The sequence below is a fragment of the Thamnophis sirtalis genome, unplaced genomic scaffold (genome assembly GCF_051295495.1).
Source record: "Thamnophis sirtalis isolate CommonGarterSnake01/CBP01778 unplaced genomic scaffold, rThaSir2_p1.2 scaffold_5, whole genome shotgun sequence".
NCBI classification, from domain to species: domain Eukaryota; kingdom Metazoa; phylum Chordata; class Lepidosauria; order Squamata; family Natricidae; genus Thamnophis; species Thamnophis sirtalis.
This window is the reverse complement of record NW_028261385.1, coordinates 17,443,019-17,462,991: the sequence shown is the minus strand read 5'-3', so window position 1 is coordinate 17,462,991 and position 19,973 is coordinate 17,443,019. Positions and strand designations below refer to the sequence as shown.

At 41.9% G+C, this 19,973-nt stretch overlaps 1 protein-coding gene across 1 annotated transcript in view; it reads left to right on the top strand.

Moving 5' to 3' along the window:
- FECH (ferrochelatase) overlaps positions 1-3,612 on the top strand; it is a 31,525-nt gene extending 27,913 nt beyond the window's left edge. Inside the window, exons 10-11 of the mRNA XM_087715351.1 lie at positions 613-672; positions 3,417-3,612. Coding sequence (XP_087571477.1) covers positions 613-672; positions 3,417-3,551 — 195 coding nt within the window. The 3' untranslated portion in view covers positions 3,552-3,612. The remainder of the gene's footprint in view (positions 1-612; positions 673-3,416) is intronic.
- The last annotated feature ends 16,361 nt before the right edge of the window (positions 3,613-19,973 follow it).

Here is a 19,973-nt window from a genome sequence, read left to right as displayed (position 1 = left end):
ATTATTTTATTTTATTATTTTATTTTATTATTTTATTTTATTATTTTATTTTATTATTTTATTTTATTATTCTATTATATTATATTTTATTATATTTTATTGTTTTATAATATTTTATTGTTTTATTATATTTTATTATATTTTATTATATTATATTATTTTATTATATTATATTTTAGTATATTTTATTATTTTATTTTATTATTTATTTTATTTTGTTTATTATTTTATTATTTGTTTTCAATATCTATAGCCACCCATAGCAAATGACTCTGGGCCAGAGGTGGTATTCAGCCAGTTCTGACAAGCTCTAGAGAACCTCTAGCGGAAATTTTGAGAGTTGGGAGGGAATGGGGATTTTGCAGTATCCTTCCCCTGCCACGCCCACAAAGCCACGCCCACAGAACCGGTAGTAAAACATTTGAATCCCACCACAGCTCTGGGCAGCTATAGAAATAGAATAAATAAATAAGTGACAACAAAATATGGGGAAACTGCTCTTTTTGTGCCTGTGAAAATGAACTGTATTTAGCTCCAATTCCATTCCTATTGCTTTAGCCAAAGACAAATAGGATACTGTGTCTCAACCGTTTTCCTTCTCTTATTCTTCAGTGTGGGGTTGAAAATATCAGAAGAGCAGAATCCTTGAATGGAAATCCATTGTTTGCCAAGGTACCGCTTCCCTATTTCCCTGAGAAAATTTTAATTGTATTTATTTTTTACATTTCTGAATTGCCCATCTGCCTCAGAGAGGGAGAAATGTGGGTTTCTCCAGAGAAGACACCATGGGTAGACTCCTGTTTCTCTAACAAGAATTTTGCTGGACACGTGTAACATTTTGGGAGGGCTGAGGATCACCAAATGGGTGGGGTCACTTTATCCATAGAAGCAGGTTTTTGCGATGGAGGAATTCTGGCAGCCTTGCAATGCTTCTTCTAAGGCAGGGATTCCCAACCTTTTCTATACCCCACACCCCTAGAACGCTTCTGATATATTCTTGCGCATATCTATCTATCTATCTATCTATCTATCTATCTATCTATCTATCTATCTATCTATCTATCTATCATCTACCTACCTACCTACCTACCTACCTACCTACCTACCTACCTACCTACCTACCTACTTACCTATCTATCAATCATCTATAAACCAAATACCACTCACTCATCACGAAATCTCCAGAACCGTAAAGCCTATAAACTTGAAATTTGGCACATATTTTTCTCTTGGTTTCTAGGTGCTCGCTAAGAAAGGATTTTTTGAAATGACCATCAGATCATTAGTATTTCTTATACAGTAATTAACACACTCTGATGCTAAGGAGTTCTACTCCCCCTCCCCATCTAAAAAGAACTCTGTTCCAACTGCCAGTTGCCTCACATTCCATTAACTCAGTTCAAACTGGCAGACATTCCACTCCTTCACTCAGCAGCAGTCTGGGGCTCCTTATGCTATTAAATGTCGGTACCTCATCAAAATGTCTACGCCTTCCACCTGCGGAACTGCTTTGGGACTCAAGGTGGTGGGAGCAATTATGTGCTTCAATCACTGACCACCACTGAGCCAACAGATTGTGAATCAAATTTCTCCTTCATAGCCTGATCACATAGTTTCATTGCAAAACAATGTTATCCAGCACGGTTATCCAGCTAGTACACCATAATTTTGAAACGTCTAAACCCAGGTTTTCTCACCCCTTGGAATACCATCTCACACCCCCAGGGGATGCGAGCGCCCCCGGTTGGAAATACCTGTTCTAAAGTGTGATATGCCTTTTAAAGGGTTTTCGTGGTAGTAGGAAGTCTTCCATCAGTTCTCTGATTAGCGGGCTCTGGTGGCTGCAGATATGGGGCCTAGGGATATCTAAACTTTCCAGAGTTGCTCCATTTTTTTCTTCCACTTATTAAGGCTACTGTTCACTCACATTTACATTTCCTACTTTGGGACTGGTTGCATTTTTTGTCTTTATGAAATCCTATCTTGCATATGCTCAGTCAGAATCAAATCCAATTTGGGGCTCTCCAGATATAGTGGAAATGTAATTAGAATTCCTAATCCCAGAACATCTGGAGGATGTTCACTTAGAGCTTGTTCTGGCTCACGATTTGCTACTTCATCGAGTTCTTAAATGTAGAAATTTTGAAAACAAGGGTATAAATAAATGATTGTACTATTGTCTTGAAAAACAACAGAAAACATCTGAATTGGCAAATTCTTGCAGATTTTTTTTTTTTGAAAAAAATAATAATTAGCTGGTCTTTGGTATTCTTCCTCCCTCCCCATTTCAAGCACAGTAGTCTTTGACTTACAACAATTCATTTAGTGACCAAAGTTGCAACGGCACTTAAAAAAAGTGACTTGAAGCCATTTTTCACATTTACGACCATTGCAGCATCCGCATGCTCACATGACTCATATTTATGACAGTTGGCGTGTCCTGAGGTCATGTGTGATCACTTTTTGTGACTTTGTGACAAGCAAAGTCAGTGGGAAAGCCAGATTCGCTTAACAACACTGTCACTAACTTAACTTGCAATGATTCACTTAACAACTGTGGCAAGCAAGATTGTAAGTGAGCAAAACTCACTTAACAATCGTCTCACTTAGCACCAAAAGTTTTGGGCTCAACTGCGGTCGTAAATCAAGAACTACTTGTATGTATGTATTGTTGTGGCTTGCCAGTAGGCAGCGCAGCTGGCAGCAGATTTGGACAGCGAGGGAGTTGGGGAGGAGCATGGGTCAATCCTGGAGTTTGGGGAAGGCTCTGATGAGGGCCCTGTGTCGGAGGCAGAGAGGGGGCCAGAGCCGTATGCCAGTTATCAGCTGCCTTCAGAGTCAGACATCAATGAGGCAGACAAACAGCTGGAGCTTGTTCCCAGTGTGCGCATGCGCAAAGTTGCCAGACGAAGGGAACAGCTAAAGAACAGGGAGTAGGGGACTTGGGAGTAAGGCCACAGGTGGACGATGAAGGGCTCCTCCCAGACAAAATAAAAGAGGAGCAAAGGGGGAGTGGAGTTTGCAGGAGACAATTAGTTCGCTTAACGGGTTTGTGACTCTCTGAGACTCTTTGCCAAGGTTTGCAGATATCAGCCTGGCAGCTCTCCAAGCCAGATAAGGTCTGTGACTGTAAATCCTCCTTTGAAAGACTTTGCTGGATGTGAATGAGCAGAATTCACAGTAAATTAATAAAAGGGTTTTTTGTCAGGACAAGGAGTTTGCTTCCTGCTCTCGGGAAGCCTCGGTCAGAACATATGTAGATATATGTATATTAATCACACTAACCATCATCATCATGCTTAAAGTATTATTTGCTTATAAAATAGCTTGCTAGCGGATTAAAAAGTTATTGTGATCAGTAAATGTATTTTTACATTTTAAAATTAAACTTAAATGTATTTTTTTGTATTTTTCAGGCTCTGGCAGATTTGGTCTGCTCACACCTCAAGTCGAACGAACTATGCTCCAAGCAGTTAACACTGAGTTGCCCCCTTTGTGTGAATCCCACGTGCCGAAAGACCAAATCCTTTTTCACTAGTCAGACACTGTGAAAATGTACACCGGCAGTCGGATCGTTGGCAGGAGTAGACAATACAGATTCTGTGAAACGCGCCCATTTATTCTGCCTTCTTTTGCCCCTCTCGGGTCTGGGTTTTGCTCTCCAAGTGGGATTCGCACAGGGGTGGAAGTGATGCCGCTGAAATCTTTTCCCACCGCTTTGGTTTTCTCTTGAGGAATTTGGCATTGGAAGGGACACCACATATTAAGGGCTTCGTCCTCTTGAGTTGCTGGAAATCCACATTTTATCAAATTAAACAGAGTGCACGAGGTTCTTCGTGTTTGATCGCCTGTGAAGGAGAGCAGAATTTTGGTTGCTTGGACAGATTCTCCAGTCTTGCTCTGCCAGAGCGATGCTGAGGAAAATCTGTTCACTTTGCAGGAATCAACCCTTCCTCAAAAATGGTGAAGCTTGGTTTTAAAAGAACTGCGTCCAAGGTTTTGAGCCAAGGATGCAGGTTGAGTGTCTTTGCAGAAAGTCTTTCGTAAAACATATATAATGTCATAAAAATATCTCAGTTAAACCTTCCTGGTAAAATTCTGCCATTTTGGTGGGTGGTTTTTGTTTTAGGCAAACATAAATCTGGCATTAGAGCTTTGTGACTAATAACAGCCTGATGATAAAACTAGTTTAGTTTTCCAATAATTTCAGCTGACATATAGGGTATAGATAAATAATTTGGTTTTTTTTTAAAAAAAATAGTAGGTATATATTTTTTTAATATGATATTTCATTTTGTATGCAGTCACCCTTTCCTATTTCCACCATGCAGAACTGAAGCAGTGTCCCAATTGTGTTTGCGAAGTTGTGTTTCCTAAGTCATTGCGATATTAGTCTTTTGCCATGAAAATAGCAGGAGTTCTTGAAATAGCTCAGTGTTTCTCAAACTGAACAACACTTAGAGGGTGGACTTCCAACTCCCAGAATTCCCCAGCCAGCATACATCCATCTTAGGTTCGAGAAGCATTGCATTAGCTTAAAGACTAACAAACTATGGTTAACTGTCAACGGTATGAGCAGCACACGATCACACTACTTAAAGCGGCATTGAAAAGTTTGTGAACCCGTTTGGCTTCTCAATATTTCTGCATAAATATGTTCTAAAATGGAATCTGTTCTTCACACAGGTCCTAAATCTAAATCCAAGTCCTAAATCCAGGAGCCTTTGCAGGCAGTCAGTTTCGCGACAAACTATTTTTGTGTTGAATTTCTATTTACCGACAAAGAAATAAAGGGAGACTAGTATTCAACACATACAAACAGTTTGTTGTGAAAGCAACTGCCTGCGAAGGCTCCTGGATTGGTGCTGAAAAGCAGAAGCAATATGCTCCGTCCCATAATTGGGTAGACCAGGTTGCGCTGATAGGCCAGTCTCACCAGAATAAACACTTAATCTCTCCCCTGGTATAGCCGACAAAGTGAGGAGAGCCTGTGGCTTAGAGGTTAATACATCTACCTAATATACAAATAGCCTGGGTTCGAATCCCATCAGGGCATGACTAGCTGATGAGAGCTAAGTGGCTTGAAATAGATCTATACAATCTCCCTTTATTTCTTTGTTGGTACATATAAATTCAACACTTGTTTATTTATTCATTGAGTAAAATGATCCCATGGTAATCATACACCAAAAAGGGTTTGCAAACTTTAAGCTCCACTGTATGTCAAAAATGGCCTTTTTTCTCCCCTTCAAAAGCAGGGTCCCTTCCTACATCCTCCAAAAGTGCCTAATATCTCATCTGCCTTCTAGCAGGAAAGCTGGCAGGGCTTTAAATAGTGTTGGGTATGTAAAATTGTTGGCTGGCAAGCCTTTGGTAGTGATTTTAGTCATAGAAGTCTGAAATTATCTAGCTGCTCTACAACACAAACTCTTTTGCTTGGAGGACTGAATAGGCTGAACTGGGAAACTGCTCTATCTTTGATTGGTTGGTGATGTTCTTTGGTAAGGCTTGTGGGGTGGCAATACACTTTAATCCAATCCAAACCAGGTCTGTTTGGGGGTTTAAGCTCTCCATACTAACCGCACAGCCCTCTGGATGTAGATACCTGCAAAGGGCAGTTAATCCTTCTCATGTCTTAGTCAATTATATCATGCGAATTCTGCCATTCTCGCAGGAAGTGTCCAAGGGTACCTCTTCACTTCATTAGAATGTAAATTCATGAAAGTTTACGTGATAACATTTGTTAGTGTTTAGGGCGTCATGGGATTAAAGTTATTTTTCTGAAAACTGTAAACTTATGTGCTTTGGTGTTTGTATGAAGCATCCCCCCCTCCGATTCCTTGGAGAAGGACATTGTAAAAGAAACTGACAGTAAAGACCATTTTCCAGCATATATATACATACATACATACATACATACATACATACATACATACATACATACATACATACATACATACATATATATATATATATACATACATACGTGTGTGTGTGTGTGTGTGTTGCACAAATGCAACACAAATGTAACAAGGCAACATTAAAAAAAATGGCTTTCTGCCTGGATGGCTCCCAGAGTGAGTCGATAGACAGAAAAGGGAACCAGTATGCTCCCTCCCATATTTGGGCATACCAGCGGTTGTGACAAAATACACACACACACACAGACACACACATATACATATACATACATACATATATATATGTATATATGGTAGTCATGTGACCATGGGGGGGCACTGACTGGGACTTCAAATATGGGTTGTAACTAACTCTGGGGAGGTCGTTGTAATTTCAAAAGCTCACTAAGCAACCAATTGTAAGTTGGGGACAACTTGCATGGTTTTGACTTCCCACTGTTTAATCCAGAATAGATTCCAGAACCTAGATAAAAACGTCATCCTTTCTTCAAAGTACCACAAAGTCTTCAAAGTGTTCCAAGAGGACATTCTAAGCTTCCTTAGTTTTTCTAAAAACATAACAAAATACATTCCTAATATCAGTTGTGCTTGGAACCAGGGGTGGGATTCAGTTGGTTAGTCGGCTAATTTTGCATCTGGTTCGCCGAACTGGTTGTTGCAAGGACCGGCTGGCCCCGCCCGCCCCTCTCCTCCCAGGAGTTTCCTCGCAGCCCATTCATCATTTCAGGTAAGTACAGGGCCCGCGCAGAGGCTCTGGGAGGGTGAAAAACGGGCCTACTGGAAGTTCTGGAAGTCCAGAAATGGGCCTGTTTCTGACCTCTGGAGCCCAGGGGGAGGCCGTTTCCCTCCCCCCGGAGGCTCGAGAAAAGTCTCCGGAGCCTCGGGAGGGTGAAAAATCTCCCCCCCCCCCCCGCCGTGAGAAGACAGTTCTACAAAGGCAGATTTCTCTTCTAAAAACCTATAGAAGTATTTTTCTCTTTTTTAGTAAATAAGAATGAGAGTTTATTCTTCAGAGCTGCTTCCAAGCTGGCAACCCACTGTAGGTTTCAGGGAGAAAAAAAATCCTAATGACTATCAAAATATTTTGAGTATTTTTTATCTGGGCAACAAAAGGGAAGAAAAAATTAGCTGGCATTAGTTTATTTAGCTGACCTGCCAAGGAACAACTCAGGGTGGCCTGTAATTAAAGCAACGAAAAAGCTAGAAAAAAGTAATCACTTTTACTAATAAAACATGAAATAAATTACCCTCGGAGCAATTCAGCAATTGAAACAGCCAGTCCAGATGGGTTCACAAATGCTCCTGAACCAGTTTCTGCCTGGGGGATGGGCGGGTGAGTGGATGGAAACCAGGTTTTCAAGGCCTGATGAAAGGCACACAGGAATCCGAATTTGAATATTTTAGTATCTCTGAACTATGATTTATTACTGTATATATGAACAATCGTGGTTCATCCGAGCGATACAATATTTTAAGGCATAATTTTTAGGTATAATTAACCCCAGTTATGTGATTCCTGTTAGCTTGGTATATTTGGGGTTTTGCTATTAGCCCAGACAGGTAACAATTTTCCAGCTTCCAGCGGACAAGGCAATGATGTAGAGAGAAGATTGCTGGTGGCTCTTTTGATTAGAAAGGAGCGTGTAATTAGTGTGCACACATTTCTCTTGCCACGGGGTTGTGGCTGGCATCTTTTCAGCAACCTCGATATAATAACTTCGCTCCATTTGTTATTTGAAAAAAAGACACAAGAGCCAAGAGTGACCACTATGTGAATTGCTTTTTCAAATATTTCCCTCTTTGAAATCCTCTGACTTGTAGGAAGAGAGTATGTGGGACTCAGCTGTCTTCCCAGTTACCTAAATACCATATTTTTCAGATTATAAGACGCACCTGATTATAAGATGCACCTAAATTTAGAAGAGGAAAACAACCACAAAGAAATGTTTTTGGCCTCTGCGCATCTTATTTTCAGCCCTTTTGGGGGAGCTATTTTTGGCCCCTTTCCAGCCTTTTTTCGGTCCATTTTTTAGGCTTTTCTGGACCATTTGGTTTGGGGGGGGGTTGGTCCTGTTTTGTGGGGTTTTTTCAGCCCATTTTTGAGGCTTTTAGAAAAAAGAAAGGTCGACAGTTCAGCGGTTCGAATCCCTAGCACCGCGTAACGGAGTGAGCTCCTGTTACTTTTTCCAGCTTCTGCCAACTTAGCAGTTCGAAAGCATGTAAAAATGCAAGTAGAAAAATAGGAACCACCTTTGGTGGGAAGGTAACAGAGTTCCGTGCGCCTGCAGCATTTAGTCACATGACCACGGAGACGTCTTCAGACAGTGTTGACTCTTTGGCTTTGAAACGGAGATGAACACCGCCCCCTAGAGTCGGAAATGACTTTAGCTTTATATTATGAAGCCACCCAAAGTACTCTAATCAGGCCTAGGTAGCCTTGCCAAACCTTACTGAAAATACACTTTCTAGGAGTGAAGTTATAACCCTCCAAATAATTCTCTACCACAGTACTTTGCTGAAGCCCACTTAAGCTAAGGAACTAGTCCTCATGAGGCAATGAGAGTTTGAGACTTTGCCCTTAAAATGTGAGTGCTTCAATGCAGCAGTGGCAGCTGTAGAGAAGAGAGAAATTTCAGCTGGTGGCTCCTGTTAAAATATCTTCTTTTGTACAGCTGCTGCTGGGTCTCTCTCCCCTTGGTTCCAACCACCTTATCAAACTTTCTGACGTCCCTTTGAAGCGGAAACCAGCATGGGGAAAAGTGATAAGAGATGAGCAAAGGAGATCTTCCCAAATTTCTGGCTTTTGTAAACCTGTCAAGAGGAAAAAAACTGGAAAAGGAAGCCTCAACCAGTTTCTTATCAAAAATCAGCTTCACCCCAAGGAAAAGCATTCAAAAAAGAACTTTAGAAAAAAAGATGGCAAGCAGAGGTGTGTGTGTGTGTGTGTGTGTGTGTGTGTGTGTGTGTGTGTGTTAGGAAGCAATTTGACCTTGCCTCCAACGAAAACCCACCCACAACTGTTAATTTATTTGGTTATCTATTAACAGTCTCTAGGCAGCTTAGTTTTTACGCTTAAAATTAAGTGCTTGATTGATTGTTTTCTGGAACAGTGATGGGATGCTGTCCTATACTTAAGCCAATCCATTAGCGAACTCTCATTACTGATCTGTGCTCTGTGTGTTTATGGAGCAAAGGCATTCTGGGGGATGAATTCAAATTCACTAAGCCCTTGGATGGCCTTTTACGTTTCATCAAGAACACACAGGTAATGTCGTCTGCTTGCTTGTCATCTTTAATTCTGGCACTGCCAAATTGATTACAGGTAGTCCTCAAGTTATGACCATAATTGAGCCAGCAACTGCGGTTCCACCACAAAATCACGTTCGACAAAAGCGCGCTCAACGAAACCGCGTAGCTGACGTCATCACAGCGCGACGAAAAAAGCACGCTGTGAACGCTAAAGCTAAAATTAACCCCTAAACCTAACCCCCCTAAACCTAATCCTAAACCTAACCCTTAACCTAACCCTAAACCTAACCCTTAACCTAACGCTAAACCTAACCCTAACCCTAAACCTAACCCTTAACCTAACCCTAAACGTAACCCTTACCTTAACTTGAATCGGCTTGCTTTCAAAGCGCTATTTAAAGCGCCCTTTTTTCTCCGCGGTCGCTGTTGTCGCCCTGCTGATGATGTCAGCGATGCGGTTTAATCAGGCGCGCTTTAGTGGAGAGCGATTTTGTCGTGCCACGGCAACTGCGGTTGTAAGCCATGACAGTCATAAAATGAGTCACCTGGATCTGATTTTATGACCTTTTTTGTGGTGATCCTTTACACAGCTTTGTTGTGTAACCCATTGTTCACTACAGAGTGTTCTTTGCTGGAAACTAGAAGTAAATGCTGGTTTGCAACAAATACATTGTAAATTGCAGTCGTATGAGTGCGGGTCACTACAAATGGCCATAAATGCAGGCCACTGGCCAAGCGCACAAAATGCAGTCATGTAACCACAGAAGTGGGAAGTGGGGGATTGGATGTTAAAACTTCAGAACCTAGTTGTAATTAGCTTTTGGGAGTGGGCTCTGTCATAACTCTGAATAGTCGTTAAGTGACTGGTCATAAATTGAAGACTACTTTTAATTAATTAGTTAGTTAGTTAGTTAGTTAGTTTGTTTATTTATTTATTTGATGTTTATTCTGCTTTCATTAGTTCATAAATAACTTATTATATATAACTTATAACTTATTATTAGGAACTCATTAGTTTATAAATAAATATATCTATTATTCTTTCCTACTTTTCCCACAATAACAACCCTATGAGGTAGGTTGGGCTGAGAGAGAGAGAGAGTAACTGGCCCAAAGTCACCCAGATGACTTTCATGCTTAAGGTGGAAAATAAACTCATAGTTTCCTGGTTTCTAAGCAATACCTTAACCACTCTAATCTCTCTCTGTCTCTCTCTGTCTGTCTGTCTCTCTCTCTCTCTCTTTCTCTCTGTCTCTGTCTCTCTCTCTGTGTGTGTGTGTGTGTGTCTCTCTCTCTCATGGCCCACCCAGTTTTCATTTTCATCCGCAATGGCCTCCTGCAGCCCTCTGCTAGTGGGAAGCTCTGTTTTTGCTGGCAGCGGGCTGCAGGAGGCTGTCACAGCCAAAAATCGAGCCTTGATGAGTGACATCGAGCTGGCCACACCCATCCTGGCCATGCCCATCCCAGCCAAGTCCCCCCCAGCCCCCTGAGGTCAAACACAACTCTGATACAACTCTCAATGAAATTGAGTTTGACACCCCTGCTCTAAGCCAAGGTTTCTCAACCTTGGCAAGATCCATAGGCTTCAACTCCCAGAATTCCCCAACCGCCATGCAGAAGCTTGGTTGCATCAACACTGTCTGATGCTTCCCTGGATTTATCTCTACCTACTCCTTAGAATCATGATCTAGAAGTCTTTTCAAGTTTTCCTTTGAATCCATTGATTTAATGGATTGGTCTCCTTTGAATCCATTGATCTTATTATTCAATGTCTATGGAGACTCTCAATCATCAAGGTTCAAAAGGCAACTGGAGTTGTTCTGAAGAAGCTTCTTGGACGAGAAGTTAAACGTTTTAAAGGAAAAAAACCAAGAAAGCCCCATTCCCTTATGAATAGCACTTTGGGACGATCCATTGGTATCTCCAAGTCCCTCGCCCACACAATAGCTAATGGGTTTTCTGTTGTTTTCTTTATTCCAAAACGTGGCACGGCAAAACCGCGGTCCACTAAAGCGCGCCCGATTAAAGCACGTCGCTGACGTCATCAGCAGCACGACAACAGCGACCGCGGAGAAAAAAGCAAGCCGATTCACGTTAAGGTAAGGGTTAGGTTTAGGGTTAGGGTTAGGTTAAGGGTTAGGGTTAGGGTTAGGGTGAGGTTAAGGGTTAGCGTTAGGTTTAGCGTTAGGTTAAGGGTTAGGGTTAGGGTTAGGTTTAGGGTTATGTTAAGGGTTAGGTTTAGGGTTAGGTTTTGGGGGGTTAGGTTTAGGTTTAGGGGTTAATTTTAGCTTTAGCGCTCACAGCGTGCTTTTTTCGTCGCACTGTGATGACGTCAGGTACGCGGTTTCGTCGAGCGCGCTTTAGTCGACCGCGGTTTTGTGGTGGAACCATTGCAAAAAGCATCTGAGGCACCATTTGGGGAGCACGTGGAGAATTAATTGCCCACCCAATTTCAATCCACATTGCTAAGAGAAATGTTTTTGGATTTATCCAAAGGGTTATGCAGAACTTATATCTCTTTGATGGCATCTACTGGTCATCCATTTCCTTGCAATCTCAATTCAGTAGATTTAGTCTCAACTCTAGATTATTGCTGGTAACATTAAACAATGTTCTAAAAGACAACAGCAAATAATAAACTGAAGTTTGCGGCTATTGACTGATATCTGTAAAAAATATACACGAAGAATTCTCAAGTGCTTTTGTAAGTAAGAAAATGCTTTTTGAGAAATTATGAAGTACAGCTTTGTCAAGTAAATTAATCTGTGAGCCCAATGGGGAATGAAGAATGGTATATAAAGAGATGGTAATCCTTTCTATTCTTGCCATTTTTTGGTATCAAAGTGTTTCGATGTACATTTGATTAATCCACTGAATTTTTAGTCCGAGAAAATGAAACAATAGTCTGATAAAGTACCCAATAGCACTGGAGGTAGCGTATTATATCCAGATTCAGAGAAGATGTTTAATGCATGAAGTGTACTTACTCATGTGGATCAAGAACAACTCACATAATTGGGACCTGCAACCAAATGCAAATTGGGAATTAATTTTAATGACCACGACATCTAGAAGTGCGTTTGGACAGGATGTGCATTTAGGTACAAATATAAGTCCCCTGGATGCACATATTATTTGATCCTTCTGATGTCTGATTAATTTGGGATCAGCATTTCTGAAATTCACCCAAAGAAAAAATGCTTTTGACGCATAGATTGTTTTCCTTTAATCCAGTTGTTAGCAAAATTACTTTATTGTTGTACTTTTAAAAACCATGATTTTAAAACGGGATTTTAAGTTGTTTCTATCTACATGTATACTGCACGTACACTGAATTTGTACAAAAAGCAGGATTTTACTCACAATGGGTTGGCCTAAGATACAAATTATTATACTAATTGCAGTATTTAAAGTGATTATTAATAGAATATTTTGTCTGTCGGTTTTGAGCCATTTTTTAAAAGTAGAGAATTATAGGCAAGTATCTAAAATATCAAAGCATCAATTAAAATAAAAGAAGAAAAGAAACAGCAGATATTACAGAAAATTGGTCTGGAATTGTTTTATGTGAGACTAGGAGCTGCAATAACAATGCTCCTCTGTGAATGTATCTTGTGATAAATTATTTCTCCTACTTGTTTTGCTGCCATAGTGTTTATTGTTACGTAGAGTAAGACATGTACCGTAGACTTGCAATCTTAGGCATGCCTATTTGGGAATGAGCCCCGTTGGGTGGATTTGATCCCAAACAAGAAATATTTGGGGTGAATAATTGTCGAAGTATCTCTCCCGGTTCATAAAGGCTGTGAGCCATAAGAAGCCAGAAGAAGCTGGCATTCGCTGCCAGTTCGAGATTCATGTCCCCTTTGAATTTTCAAGATGTCACAGAGCATTAGTTATTTCTGGGATGAAAGCATGAATTGCACACCTCTCTGCATGGCACCACAACAGAACATAATTCTTGCTTAGATTGTATAATGTCCCAGACAGATCGTGAAAGATTATTCCCTGGCTCAGAGGTCCTACACAAGCTTATCAGATAAATCAGTGTTCCTCAATGATGGCAGCTTGGTGATGTGTGGACTTCAACTCCCAGAATTCTGGGAGTTGAAATCCACACATCACCAAGCTGTCAAGATTGAGAAACATTGAGCTAAATAAATCTTGGGCCTCCTTGGATGCCTACTACCAATTCGATGCCTCTCCAAATTCAGCTCAATATTTGACAGGTTCCTGTCTTAGATCAACTTCCTCACCTTCTCTGATGGGAGAAATTGCCTTGCATTTCATTTGGGGCATTTCTCTTATTTTTTAAACCAGGGTTCAACAACCTTTTGGACCTCGGGGATCACTAAATTCATAATTTTAAATCCTCTGGACCACTAATATGATCTGCCTAATGACCCGCTGGGTGGGCGTGGCTAGGTGATCATGTGACTGGGTGGGCATGGCCAACTCGATGTCACTCACATCGAGGGGCGCCTTGCCAGCCTCTACTCACACCTTCCCTCCCAGCCATGCCTTCCCTTCTTAGGGCTCCAGCAGGAAGCAGTTGTTGGAGCTAAGCAGCCACCACGAGAAAAACTAGGCAAAACAGCTCAGTTCAAATTGGATCTTGCCGAGAAGGAGGCTCAGTAGAAGCACCTCACTGAGGACTACAAGCATAGGCTTTCCAAGCAGAGGGAAGACCTGTAGAAGTGTAAGGCCAGGTACTGTAGCCTGAAAGCTAAGCAGGCTGAGATGGTCAGCCAGTTCCAGGCCATGATGTAGTCCCATTGGAACAAGGTCTCTGGCTCTTTCCCTCCAGCCTTCACTCAAATCCCCGCACCAGGAGGCTGAAGCAGACCCCAAGTCAGAATTTCTGCCCCCCTCCGATCCACACAAAAAGACCCCGAAGGGAGAGACTCTGCAGCAACAGAAATGTTCATTGCACATATCCATCCTAGGGGCCGTAGTTTGAGGACCTCTGATTTAGTGCAATATTAAAAAATGCAAATAATTTTTCTGCGGACTACCAAAATTTTCTCATGGACCCCCAGTTGGTGACTGCTGTTTTAAACGTTAACAGGGAATATTTGGGACTCCAGAAATAATGCCGCAGCTACATGGGGCAGCCCTTGAAGAGTATTCGGAGAATTCAACTCGTCCAGAACGCAGCCACGCGAGTGATTGTGGGTGCACCTCGGTACACCCACATTACACCTATCCTCCGCGAGCTGCACTGGTTACCGATCAGTCTCCGGATACGCTTCAAGGTGCTAGTCGTAACTTATAAAGCCCTTCATGGTATTGGATCTGGGTACTTGAGAGACGGCCTCCTGCCAATTACCTCCCACAGACCCATTAGATCTCACAGGGTTGGCCTCCTCCGGGTGCCATCTACCAGCCAATGCCACCTGGCTATTACCCGGGGGAGGGCCTTCTCTGTGGCAGCTCCGGCCCTCTGGAATGAACTCCCCGCAGGGATTCGGACCCACACCTCTCTCCAGGCCTTCCGAAAAGCTGTCAAAACCTGGCTTTGCCGGCAGGCCTGGGGGTGATGAGTTCCCTCCCCTCTCGACATGTATGGTTGTGCGACTGTTGTCTACTTTTATTATTTGTATTTTGTCTTTTTATGTTCCCCTTTTTTTCCCCCTTGAATTGTTCGCCGCCCTGAGTCCTCCCGGAGAAGGGCGGCATACAAATAATAAAATACAATACAATACAAATACAATAATGAAAATGGTGGAAAGTCTGTTTGGACTTGAACAATAGTGATATTAACAGCAGTGGCATTAACAAGCTCTAGTCAATGTGCAGTTTCTATCCTCCATTGGACCTGCTGCAATCAACTATTACAATATCCTTGGGTTGGCCAGTCACAGATTTGAAACCCTTCTATTGTCGTACGTGGGATTCATTTGCATCTCCAGATTTGTTTCTGGGAGACACGGGCAACCTCCCCCTGTACCTCCTTCTTCCCCCAAATCCCCTTTCGGGCTCCCCAATACACAAGGCGAATTGAAATGCAGGAGTGAGCAGGGTGGAAAGCAGTGTCATTTAATTTGTGCGCTGTGCTCTGATTGAATGGCATTCTTTATTGTGAGCGGCCAGAGATGGATCATCTCTCAGGGTTTCACAGCCTTTTCTCTTCTGGGGTTCAGAGGTTACATCAAAAACTGCCTGCCTGCTGCCTGAGATGACCTATGAACTGCCGAGGCCAAGAGGTCGTGAGGCCAATGAAGAAGGCAAAGGCATCGAGGGTGTAATTCCCATTGTTCTCCAAGGAGGAGAGTTTAAGGCTGCATCACATGATATGCTCTAGGTGGAATAACAGGATAATGTACCCCTGAAGGATGGAGGTGGGGGGGGGAGGAAATGGCACCCACTAGAGCATGGCAATTAAGTGCTGGCTGCAGACCAAGGGCTCCCTCCTGTCCGTCATGTGTGTTTTTGAAAGCTCACCATTTTGAGCAAGGATGTTCATTATTGTCCAAAACCTTCTTTGCAGCTTCATGGTTGATTAGAAGACATCATAAATGCTCAGCCAGCTTTCACCCATAAAGGAGTGTGCCATGGGGAGAAGCAATTCTGGGTTTTGTCAGAATTGTCCAGAGAGACACAATTCATCTCAAGACTAAACCACAAGAGCTAATGTTTTAAATCTTAAAGGAGTGTAGTTTTTTTTTAAAAAAAAAGAGTTATCATATTGTGACACCTAAAGTAGGATTTGTACGTTTTTAAATTTCATGATCCTTCCTCGAAAATATGCCCAACATGTATAAACAAATATCTTATCCAAATGAGTTGCAAAATGATTGAGTCTGCTGTGCAGGCCTCCAAGAAGGACTTCCAAGCTATCTTTTGTGTTTTTTTCTGAGTCAAGGAGGAAATTTTTAATTTCCTGCAGATGCAAAGGCAACTGCGACTGGGGAAAAGAATTAGATCTACTCATAACAAGATCCCACTATATCTTTCTCCCTGCTTCCCCCACCCACCTACCTAATTTATTAATTGCTATTATTTGTTGTCAGATTTATACTATATCTCTCTTTTCTTTCCAGAGGTCAGAGCAGTATGACATAGAAAGCAAAACAACATGAATATTCTTCATGCACCATGTTCATTCAATTCCAGAGCAGGCATCTTTTTTTTTTTTTTTTTTGCCTATCGGACATTCAAACAAAATGTTGGACATTCAAACGAAAGGACTGCTATGATGAACATGAGCAGTGACAAAAATGCCTCAGAAGGCTCCCTTTTTATTTCTTTTTTGCTCTTAATTTCAAAAGATTTGACAGGTCTTTGTCAGGCACCATTTTGATTTTCTATAAATCTAAAAACCTGCTTGGGAATAAAGAGAGTGCAGAGGTTGGTGTTTCCCTTTATCAATGCTTCCCTTTGTCAATGGAGATACACACACACACACACACACATACACAAACACACAACTAAATGAATTTGAATGAACAAAATAAAAAATGAAAATGAAAAAACTAAAACGTGACAGGGTTGATAGTCAGTCTGTCATCTGTCTGTCCTGTCCTATCTATCTATCTATCTATCTATCTATCTATCTATCTATCTATCTATCTATCTATCTATCTATCTATCTATCTATCTATCTATCTATCTATCTTCTATCATCTATCTATCTCTATCTATCTATCTATCTATCTATCTATCTATCTATCTATCTATCTATCTATCTATCTACCTACCTACCTACCTATCTATCTATCTATCTATCTATCTATCTATCTATCTATCTATCTATCTATCTATCTATCTATTTATCTATCCCTCCCTCTATCTCTCTATCTCTCTATCTCTCTATAGCTCTATCATCTATCTGTCAGGTCTGCAGCCATCTTTTCTTTTGGATCTTTGGCCTGCCACACTTTCTATTATTCTACTATGCATTTTCTATTGTGGGAAAATGGGAGTGGGGATTGTAGGAGTTAGATGATATGTAGCCATAACAAAATTCTTTCTAGAAAGCCAAGGTCATCCTTTGTCTCTGCACCTTTGCACTAGACCGGAAGTGGATGGGTGAAACTGCCAGCATGGCAGTGGGAGATTGGACCATGTGGTGGACTTGTGGGTGTGGGGTCAAGATCTTGATCTTTCAACTGGGTAGGGAAAACCGGGAAGCTTTCAGATTCGGGTTTTCCCAGATGTGCCAACATGACTCTCTTAATAAATTGGAACTTTGAACAATACTTTGCCTTGGACTCTGATTTACTTTTGGATGCTATTTGGAACCCTGACACTATCACATTTATATGGCTGCCCATCTCATGGAAAGTCATTCTGGATAGCCATCCAATTAAACAGAAAATAAATAAAACAGTGCATAACTTTTGCACAGTTAACCTAGAGATAATTATGAAAAAGAACCCTATCAATTGCACTGTAACACTCATTCACCCTAATGAGAAGGTTGTGATCCCAGGGCCGACAGTTGATGGGCAGCTGAGTCTGAGTCTGTACCTCTCTCTTAGTACAATACTCTGTGCAAAAATCAACTGAACAGCTTGTTGGAAGAAATGTCCATCTGGGTTCAGTTCCAAGTGGGGAAAAAGACACTGGATTCATGGAAGTTGCTTGGGAAGAAGGTTTATTGATGAACAGGATCACATGCCTTGAACATATTGGGTGAAGAAAAAAGGGCAAAAAGGACAGAGATGCTGAGAGTGCCTGGGTTTTAAGCCCACTCTGGGCTTTTGAATTTGAGTTTGTTTTCTGATTGGTTGTCAGACTCCCATTGGGCCATGCAGGGATAACTTTGTAGGTTGTTTTTTGAATCCCAAGCTCGGTTGAGCCTTGCTGGGTGATGATGTAAAGAAGGGGCTTTGGGCAATTCCTCCTTCTGCCTCAAGGAGGTAGATCTTTGTTATGTAGAATAGATTGACCTGGGCCTTAATGATCCATTGTCAAAGTGGAGGATGACGTTGAGTTTCTGCCTCCTTTTTAGGAGAAATATATTAATATTTCCTAAAACATCTTATTTTCCTAGAAGGGTAACTGCTAACTTCCTATAAGTTCTTCCAATCAAAGACTGTCTTCTGTAAAATAAGACATATTCCAGTGGTGGGATTCAATTTTTTTTTCTACCAGTTCTGTGGGTGTGGCTTGGCAGGCTTGGTGATATGGCTTGTTGGTCGTGGCTTGTTGGGCATGGCTTGTTGGGCGTAGCAGGGGTAGGTTATTGCAAAATCCCCATTCCCTCCCGATCAGCTGGGACTCGGGAGGCAGAGAATAGATGGGGGCGGGGCCAGTCAGAGGTGGTATTTACCGGTTCTCCGAACTATTCAAAATTTCCACTACCTGTTCTCCAGAACTGGTCAGAACCTGCTGAATACCACCTCTGGTTCATCCTAGAATGGATTTTATGCAGACATTTCTTGATTTCACTTCAGAGGTGGGTTCCTACCAGTTCGCACCTATTCGGTAGAACCGGTTTGTCAAATCTACCGAACCGGTTAGAAGAGGTTCCACCAGTGGACCCGGAAAGCAGGCCACACCTACAGAAGAGGTTCCAAAATTTTTTGAAACCCACCACTGGTCCTTGGATATGATTATTCTACACTATCATGCTCATATTTATAAAACTCAGTGCTCTGTGAAAGGTAAGGATGACTACTGCGTTTGTGGTGCAATCAGAACATTGCGTGTGTTGAAGTTGTTTTAACGCAAACCAAAGATGTCTTTTAAAAAACCAAGTTTACATCATATTCTTATGCATGCTCTGTGCTGTGTGTGAGGTAATTTAAAGTGGTTCTGATAATGTCGTCGGCATCTTCATATCCGGTCACATGGGCGGCAAGCCACTCCCACAAAGGAGGCCACACCCACAGAGTAGGTTCGAACAATTTTTGAAACCCACCACTGTTTCACTTGGTCATCTACCTGCTCTACCAGCCCTCTCCCACCTGGTGACCTCAAGATACATTGGACTTCCTATTTTTCCCAGTCAGAATTAGGTGGATGGGAATGGAGGAAGTTGAAGTCCAAGGCATCTCAAGAACATCATCTTGTGGAAGATCATACATTATATACTTAACACAGTATAATGCAAGCTGTATATTCTAGGAACCTATCTTTCCAGTTTGTTCCCTCTGGGCTATTCCTTCTGCCCTCTCTCAATTTTCCTAGGTAACTGAGACGTTTGTGACGAGTGATGGCCCATTTCTCCTTTCTTTCCATCTGCCTCTCCCCCCCCCCCCACACATTTCCCCCTCTGATCAAATATTTTATGGGTCACGGCCCAGAAGACAGAAATTCTTAGGGATCCTCTTAAGAGTGATTTGTTTTTGTGATGGTGGAAGAAATGTCCATTTCGGTTCAGTTCCAAGTGGGGAGAAAGACCCTGGAAACAATGGTGGCTGTTTGGAAAGATGGCTTTAATGGCGGACAGGACTACATGGTTTGAGGTCCTGGGCAAAAAGAGCAGAGATGCTGAGAACGCCTGGGTTTTATGCCCACTCTGGGCTTTTGAATTTGAGCTTGTATTCTTATTGGTTGTCAGACTCCCATGGGGCCGTGCAGGGGCAACTCTGTAGGCTGTCCTGAGTCCCAAGCTGGGTTGACTCTTGCTGGGTGATGATGTAATGAAAGGGCTTTGGGCAATTCCTTACGATGGCTCTGCCTGAAGGAGGTAGATCTCCGTTATGTAAAATAGACTGGCCCAGGCATTAATGGTCCATTGTCAAAGGAAGTGGGGGAGATGAGTTTCTGCTTTGAAGTAAGGTGAACAGATTTTAAAATTGGTAAAGCGGGACACCATTGACCGGGGGGGGGGTGTGATCTTGATTAAAATTT